This window comes from Stylophora pistillata, chromosome 3 (assembly GCF_964205215.1).
Source record: "Stylophora pistillata chromosome 3, jaStyPist1.2, whole genome shotgun sequence".
Taxonomy (NCBI): domain Eukaryota; kingdom Metazoa; phylum Cnidaria; class Anthozoa; order Scleractinia; family Pocilloporidae; genus Stylophora; species Stylophora pistillata.
In genome coordinates this window covers 8,166,146-8,174,053 of record NC_142521.1, presented here as the reverse complement: position 1 = coordinate 8,174,053, position 7,908 = coordinate 8,166,146, and the positions used below count along the sequence as shown (strand labels likewise).

General features: G+C 39.0%; 1 protein-coding gene across 1 annotated transcript; it reads left to right on the top strand.

The window, feature by feature from the left end:
* The first annotated feature begins 2,121 nt into the window (after window positions 1–2,121).
* On the top strand, window positions 2,122–5,974 carry LOC111338515 (histamine H2 receptor). The gene is made up of 2 exons (XM_022945051.2): window positions 2,122–3,653; window positions 5,498–5,974. The coding sequence occupies exons 1-2, from the start codon at window positions 2,885–2,887 to the stop codon at window positions 5,821–5,823; spliced, it is 1,095 nt and encodes a 364-aa protein (XP_022800786.2). The 5' UTR covers window positions 2,122–2,884; the 3' UTR covers window positions 5,824–5,974.
* Window positions 5,975–7,908: the final 1,934 nt, after the last annotated feature.

Here is a 7,908-nt window from a genome sequence, read left to right as displayed (position 1 = left end):
TGATTTGCGATAAATTGGAAAAAAAACCTTCTACTTAAATGTTTTAATTTCCTTTCAGCCACCTCAGGGTTACTATTTTTGCCATAAATAGCAGTTTTGCTTCCGGGTTCCACAAATATTGTAGATGTACAGATATAGATAAGAAGATATTAAGTAGCACAAATAATAGTAACAACCATGAAACATCATCTGATCCAAAGTGTAAGAAGCATTTAACAAGCTTCAACTGAACTAATATTGTTCCTGATTTGCTCCAATCTTATAAAGCCCATTTCTTAGTTTTGTCGAGAAATTTTACTTCAAAATCATAATTCAATGATTTTAGGAGAATTTCCTCCAGCAGAGTAAGTCTCCCTCTGGGAAATCAATTTTGAAAAAATTCAATATTAATGAAAACAAACGCTTCGAAAATAAAAAATTCAAAAAGGGCATGAGAGGTTAATGACGTGAGAGTCCAAAGAGAAAGTCTAATTACGTAAGTAAGTAAAGGCTTTATTTAATGAGGGTAGCACTAAAATAGTAAAGAATACTAATAAACCAGTGGCCCTCCTAGCACTAAAAATACAATAAAAATATTAGAGATATTAAAAACTATGGATTAACTACATAAAACGTCTAACTGGGATGTTTACCATTGTAAGCACTTCTAATAAAAAAAAAAAGTTCATTAAAAAAAAATTTAAAAAAGGAAACAGTGACATAAATAGATCCATCACACTCGTCGCTTCAAAATGATAAAAAAAAAACTAGAATTTAGCTTCTTTAGTTAAAGAGTAAGTAAAGTGTCTCCATATGTAAGCGAGGAAAGCAAGGTGCTATCGAGTACTTCTCAATAACGTATCGGATTTGACATGACCCTGAATCAAAATAGGACTGAAGGGCTCTTTCTGAGGTGTTTTAAGTTTCCCTGAGTCAAATATTTGAAGACAACGACAGTATCACAAGTATCGCAAGCAAAGATCTTTTTATAGGCCAGGTTCAGTCAAATAAAGATTCTCTGTTTCCTTGAAAAGGGTTCACTTGATAACATCCTTGTTGATAAAGCCCGATGGAAAATATTTTTTTCCTAAAAAAACTGACAGACTAAACTTGGATAAAAATTGTCCTGCACAACAATGGCCTAATGACGTACGTCACTTGTAAAGGAAATGATAAAAGGTTTGAGAGAAACTTCTCCTCTTCAGCCAGCCTGCCTCCACCTATGAAGCGGTTAATTTTTTATTTCGCTAAGTATTTTATTTCGTTTAGTATTCTTGCCAGTGAAAACTTTACTGAAGTAAAGATGGCGTAATATTCTCCGATATTGTTCATAAGACGAGCCGGTTACGCAACATTTTGTCTAAACAAGGATGCCCTCCTCTCCATTGGTCGCTGCTGCTTTGCTTCACCTAGTTTGCTCGGCAAGTGTTCCACAGTTTTTGGTCTTTTTGAGATCTTGTTCTTTTGAATGTGGTGAGATCAGTCTAGTCAATTCTTCTTGCCCAACGGAAGAACCCTGAGAACACGTCTCCAAATTTTCGTCGCATTTCGACATTAAAAGCAAGTAAGGTAAAGTGTTCCTCTCCACAATGCATGAACTCGATCTAGAATTTGTGTCTAAATCAATGCGATTGCATGTCACAAAGAACAGCTTCGTAATTATTGAAAACGTCTATTTTAAAACTCATCAATAAAGATGACAATGAATAGTTTGAATGCAAGTTCTGCCCCCCATCACAAATGGAAAAAGAATGGGAGAAAAAAACCATCGTAAAACACTATTAAAAGCAAATTAAGCTGAGGGTTTAAAGATATTTCAGTTTCGAATGCGATTAATTTCTTTAGTTCCGCGAATTCCAGGAGTTCTCAGTTCAGCCAAAAATAGAGTTTTCGCAAAGCCCATGCTGTAACTAACCAAACGGAACGCAGGTCAAGTAAACAATATTTTCTGTTCGTCTACACTCTGTTGGCATCTCTAGTGTCTAGCTCTGGGGACAATGGCAAACAAGTGTCTGCGCTTTCTCTAAATTTGGAACTTTTATTACTTTCCATAAAAGACTTATTACTGATATTGGTAACAAAACATGTTTTGAATAGTTTTAAACAGCTCGAGATCGTCTAATTTTAGAAACAGCATGTGGGATGTAGATTGTGCGATAAACAGAAAAGGTAGTGGCACAAATAGTCGATGAAAGTTCTCTTTGGATCTTATGGGTTTATTTGGATAACGCCTGTGCTGTCTTAAAGAGAAGACCTGTCTACTTTAGCAAGTAACTATGTGTGGTAGAGCAATTTCACGCTCTTTCGAGGACTTAAACAAGTATAATATTTTTAATGTGATTCACGCGCAAGCCATTATTTAGGTCGACAATTTTTTAATCTTGTGGGTTCAAGGGCTCCTGGAGCATTCAAAAGAGCGGAGTGTGCTGCCATAGAAACCTCGGCAACTATCGCCTTGGAAACAGTCCAGATTTCAGAACATTTCAAAATCATGGAATGCTTCTAGAGGATCACACCACATCGAAAACAAGCGAAACAAAGCGCGCTTCAAAACAAAAGCAGCGGAAAGATAAGGCGTGAATTTTAAGTGGACTATATATAACGTTTCTTTTGAATGCAGTGAGGCAGTAAATCAAAGAAATTAAGCCCTCCTGTCTCTAAAGAATGACAGGAATAACAACCCGTTGCATTTTTCTTGACCTTGGAATCAAGAAATTTCTAAACAACAGAAAGCGACCTTGATCAAGGAAGGGGGAATTGGATTGTTCTGGAAGCAATCTCGAGGAGCTGTGATTCTCGTGGGACAATGCATGACTCTCTACACTCGTGGGTTAACGAATTACGCTATTTGAAGTTCAGCCTTGAGTTAAAATTCGATTAGTTCTTTGTGGCAGACATCTCGGCAATGGATCCGCCGACAAGTGCAAGGTGGGCACAGAATGTCACCTCCGAGTCTTCCAACACATTAACCTCATCTGCTCTTACAGCGACAATCTTCAAAACAGTTTTTCTTGTTCTTATCGCCGTGGTGAATATATTGGGGAATACAAGCATTTGTTTTATTGTTCTTAAAGACAGACAACTACGGGCCTCGGTGCGGAATTACGCCGTAGCAAGCCTAGCCTTGTCAGACTTACTCTCCGTTCAAATTATGATTTTCCAAATTTTGACTTACTTTGACATTGGTAAAACTCCTATCACGTGCACGCTCATGGGCAGAATGTTTGGTTGTCTTCTTTACATCAGCATTTTGCACTTATTTACGTTAAGCATGGACAGATACATAGCAATATTTTACCCATTACGCTACAGATTCATGGTTACTCCGACAAGGACAGCTGTGATTTTGTTAACGATCTGGATTGTCCCAGTATCCTCAATACTGATCTTCCCTGCTGCGCTAGCAGATCTTCGTGGCTATGCAAGCTTCTATGGATGCATAGACCAAGGTTCGATAGAAACTATTGACAAAAAGGATCGCTTCCATATGAGTGCGAACGTAATTTTTCTTTTCTTTCTACCACTTCTGGTGATGATGTGGGCTTACTGTCGAATTAGCAAAGTTGCTTGGTATCAAGCCAACCGAGTTGGTGTTGCTGTGATCTCGGTAGTCAGAGTGCCACAAGTTCGCAGTATTCCCCGTGCACGAGACAGAAAATGGGCTAAAACCTTAGGTAGGTTTATCTTGTTAGAGTAACATTGACCGAGCTAAGTCACGGCTTGTGAATTTTGACCAATTTAACCTTAATTCTTCCGGTTAGTCGTCCAAAATCCTCTTTTAATTTAAACGTCCTTACACTATTTTTGAGCTTTATTTCCTCTCTAGTGTTTGTTTCCAAAGCGAAATCTATTATATCAAATTTTCCCTAATTGACAACTTGAGAGAAAGGACAAAAAAGTATCGCGGCTAAAAATATCATGCTAGCTGGATTCTCCCAACTGCCCGATGGGGGGAGGGTGAGTTGGTGGATGTTACTTGTAACAGCAGGGGTAAGGCAATTACGGTTTATGTTAGGCAGAAAAAAAACGTGCCATTTGACCAAGCGTAGCGGAGTCATTCTATGGTACTGCATTCCTCGGTGACATATCATTTTTTCTCAGTTCTCTTTCTTAGAATAGAGCACTGAGTTTCTGTCTGTAAACCAATCCTCAATGTTGGAAAAGGAACAATTTTCGGAAAGGCGAATTTTGTCATTACTGTATATCATAGGCATTTTGAAGTATTTTCAAAGTACTTCTGCTCCTTAGCGAGCACGGGGACCCCCTTCTTAATTTCAAAATTTTTGTTTCTGTACTGAAGGTGAACAACCATTAGGTAAAGTCTGACAAAAATATCAGTGCAGTTTCTATTTCAGAGGAAAGACCTTAAAAAGTTAAACGAGTTACAACGGCTCATAAAGTCAATCCTTCAACAAAGCTTTCTTGACACAAAAGAAAGGCTCGCCAAATTCGAAGAAAGCCTGAAAATAATTTTTCTTATACCAAAAGTATAAATGTCTGCGCCAAGACTTACTAAATAGCCGACATATCAACAGAAGAAGAGTACCCTTTGTAGTACCCATGGAGTTAAAAAAAATTAAAAACAATAGTACTCGCGCAAAATATGCAGCATGCCACAACAACATGTTTACTTTTAAAATAAATATTGCCTCATGCCTCGCAGACACCTGATGGTGTTGTTATTACTGTTGTTGTTTCGCAAGTTTCGCAGAAATTCTGAAAACAACTTGTCACTTTATTTTAATCATTCCTTAGCTAGTGGGAGAATAGGTTGAAACAAAATAACAAAGATCGTGCAGAGAAAAAAAAGCTTCCTCGTAGACACCTATGGCCCACTCAGGAGGTATTTCGGCAGCGGAATCATGAATCAATCGGTTGTAAATTGCCCATTGTAGATCGAGTGAAATCTTCCGGAGGTTTGACGCTTGCTCCAAATGGAAATCAAGGGTGCATGAAGTAACCGTTTGTCTTAAGGAAATAATCCTTTGAATACCGTCACATTAATGGGGTAATAATAGGGCGAATGTCATTTAATTTAGCTTCTACCACGCTCAACCGTAAACATCGGGCGTAAGCTACAGATTCGCGGGTATCCGCTTGATAAAGGTTTCAGTCATTCATCAAAGACGTCATTGTCCCTGAGCTCACTTTATGTTTGAACGAATTATAGGGGTCCGGAACACGATTTTTAAATCATTCAAGGATGGACGGGATGGAACACCATTACAATTACTCTTCCGTTGAAATACCTCGTATGCGCTGCACATAAAAAGATACAGCAGATCACTACAGACATCAGCACTCCAGATAATGCAAAAATCAAAACAGACATTGCCTCGAGCTCGTTAGCGCTAATGGAAACTTGTCATTATCGCCTGTAGAAAACCCAGATTAATTACTTTTACTCTCAAAACCAATATCAATATCAGTTCTTTGATAGCCGGACCACGAAACATCTTTTTCCTTAGCCTCAAATACTAACTTTTGCGTTGTTTTTTTTGTTGTTGTTCTTCTACAGCGATTGTGATTGGGGCATTCCTGGGCTGCTATCTGCCAATTGTGGTGGCATCCTTAGTACATATTTTCGCTAGACAAACAACAAGTTGCTCCTTAACACGGACTTTGGAAATTTTATTATTTCTCACATTTTCCAACACCGTTTTAAATCCCCTGATTTACTCTCTTCGGAACCATGAGTACAGAAGAGCTTTCCAAAAGACATTGAGAAGATGCTACCGAGAGTCAAACAACAATCAAGGTTTACGACTCAGTTACTTCAAACAAGACCTTGAAAGTCTTACTGTGTCTAGTCTCGTGACTTCAAAGCACGTGAACACCTCGTGATATTTTAAAGACGATTCTATCTACTACACTTAACTCCTCGTGGAAATGAAAATTGTTTCTATAAAACAGCTTATTTTTTAAGACACACTTTACAATGTTATTTTTGCATACCATGCTGACAATGCTGAGAATAGATTATTTTACAACCCTCTCCTAGTCATTTTGTTTCTTTTATCGTTCAAAACTTAAAAATTATTCTTAACAGAAGTGCAAAAAGGACATGAGGTGGGTTCTCGAGGCGAGGCGGGGGGGGGGGGGGAGATAGTACATCATCTTTATCCCACGCCGGCCTCTTTGAAAAACAGACCTTGTTCAGGGGGTGGGAGTTGTCATAAAACAAATGTCTTCCATCAGGCTGAGTAAAGATTCGAAAGACTTCACATTCGAGTCAGACTGAAGAGCTTTGATAACGATTTTTGAGAAACCCACACACTCTACACACCAGTCCATCCGTGTAAAGAAGATTAACGATGACTCATGACCTTTATTCCCCCCCCCCCCCCCCCTTAAGGTCTTTCGACAACGACGCCGGTCTTTATGATGCTACAGGTACAGTTGTAATAGGATTCCTGAATGTATTTCGCATTAATAAAATTATTTTGGAAGGTTGCAACTCCTGGCGATTATGAATTATTAACACTTGCCTTTTATCTGGTTGAGATCTTTGGGGGTAGGGTGATGGAAATGGCGCAAGCCAGGGAAAATAATATTGCACATTGGCTGAGTGCCCACACCTCAAGCACCTATCTTTAAATAAATGGTTCCTCTGTTGTGACCAAGTGGAAAATCCTTCAGTATGACATGGAATAACACTCATCAAGTGAATATAAACTGCACTCAAGTTACTTTATCTTTTCTGTACCCGGGGCCCGTTTCTCGGAGGTCCCGGTAACTTAACTGGCCCATAAAGCTGTTCTGTTTTTCATTTGATAAGGGGAATTTCAAAAGTTTTAACAATGATACAACAAAACTATCAGCTAAAGAAACAGAAAGGACTGGTTTGGGTGGCAGAACCTGCTTTCCTATCCTTTATGATTTTAAAACATGGTAACCACCGTACTTCCTAAGTTTAGTGATCCCCTAAAGTAAAACCCGTTTAGAATACGCCCCCTCCAAGAAACCAAAATTTAAACAAGCACCCCTTCCTCCACCTCCAGCTCTATCAAGGGGAATTGTCCTTTTCGCAGAACTATCTAAATGTGCATAATTGGGGGGAAAAGGGTGTGCATAATTGAAAAAAAAAAAAGGGTTGTACCTAGGTTAAGATTTTGGAAAAATTTTAATCAAATAAGCACTTATCTCACTAATAGGCTTTTCTTCCATAATACGGCAACGACAAGCGCAAAATAGAAGATGGCATAGCACTGTAGGAGACGGATGGAAAGTGGAGAAACAAAATGATATCCACTTGCATTACATGTCAATCATTGAATAAGTTACCTACAAGACTTAAAGAGCTTTCATGTTGCTAAACACTTCATCCTTTTAACAGGGAGATGTATCATACACGACAGTGCAACCAAGCAACTGTCTTTTACCGCTGACCACCTTCTTGCTCTCACATCTGGAAAAAGCGTCCACATGCGCGTTCAGGAGCTAGTGAAAATAGTCGCTGTTTCTGTCCCACGTGACGCGAGCGTATCTCCCCCACCTTTGCTAATGAAGAGCCTAGATGAAGTTATTGATTCAGATCGCAATGTTCCCTTTGAGAATGGATTCAGTCGAAGGTTTCTTGCCGCCCCTGATGGCTACAACATCTCGTTCCACAACACGTTTTGTTCAACCAAGTTTAGCAAGCATCTCCAATATCTAAATAACAAAGAAGTGGTCTATTTCATCAAAGGTCAAGGTGAATACGTATGGGAAAATGGGAAGCGTCGACACGATTTTGACTCTGAAAAGCATCATGGAACTATGTTTCTTGTGGCCAACAACGCACACGAGGTGAAAATTGGCGCTAGAGATTCCATTGCAATCTGCTTGTTCTTTCCACCACTTATGGGAAACGAACGGCTGAAGACTGGTCAGGAGAATGGTTCTTCATATTAGTCCCAGGCCTACTTCATACTGACTACCTAGTGTAGA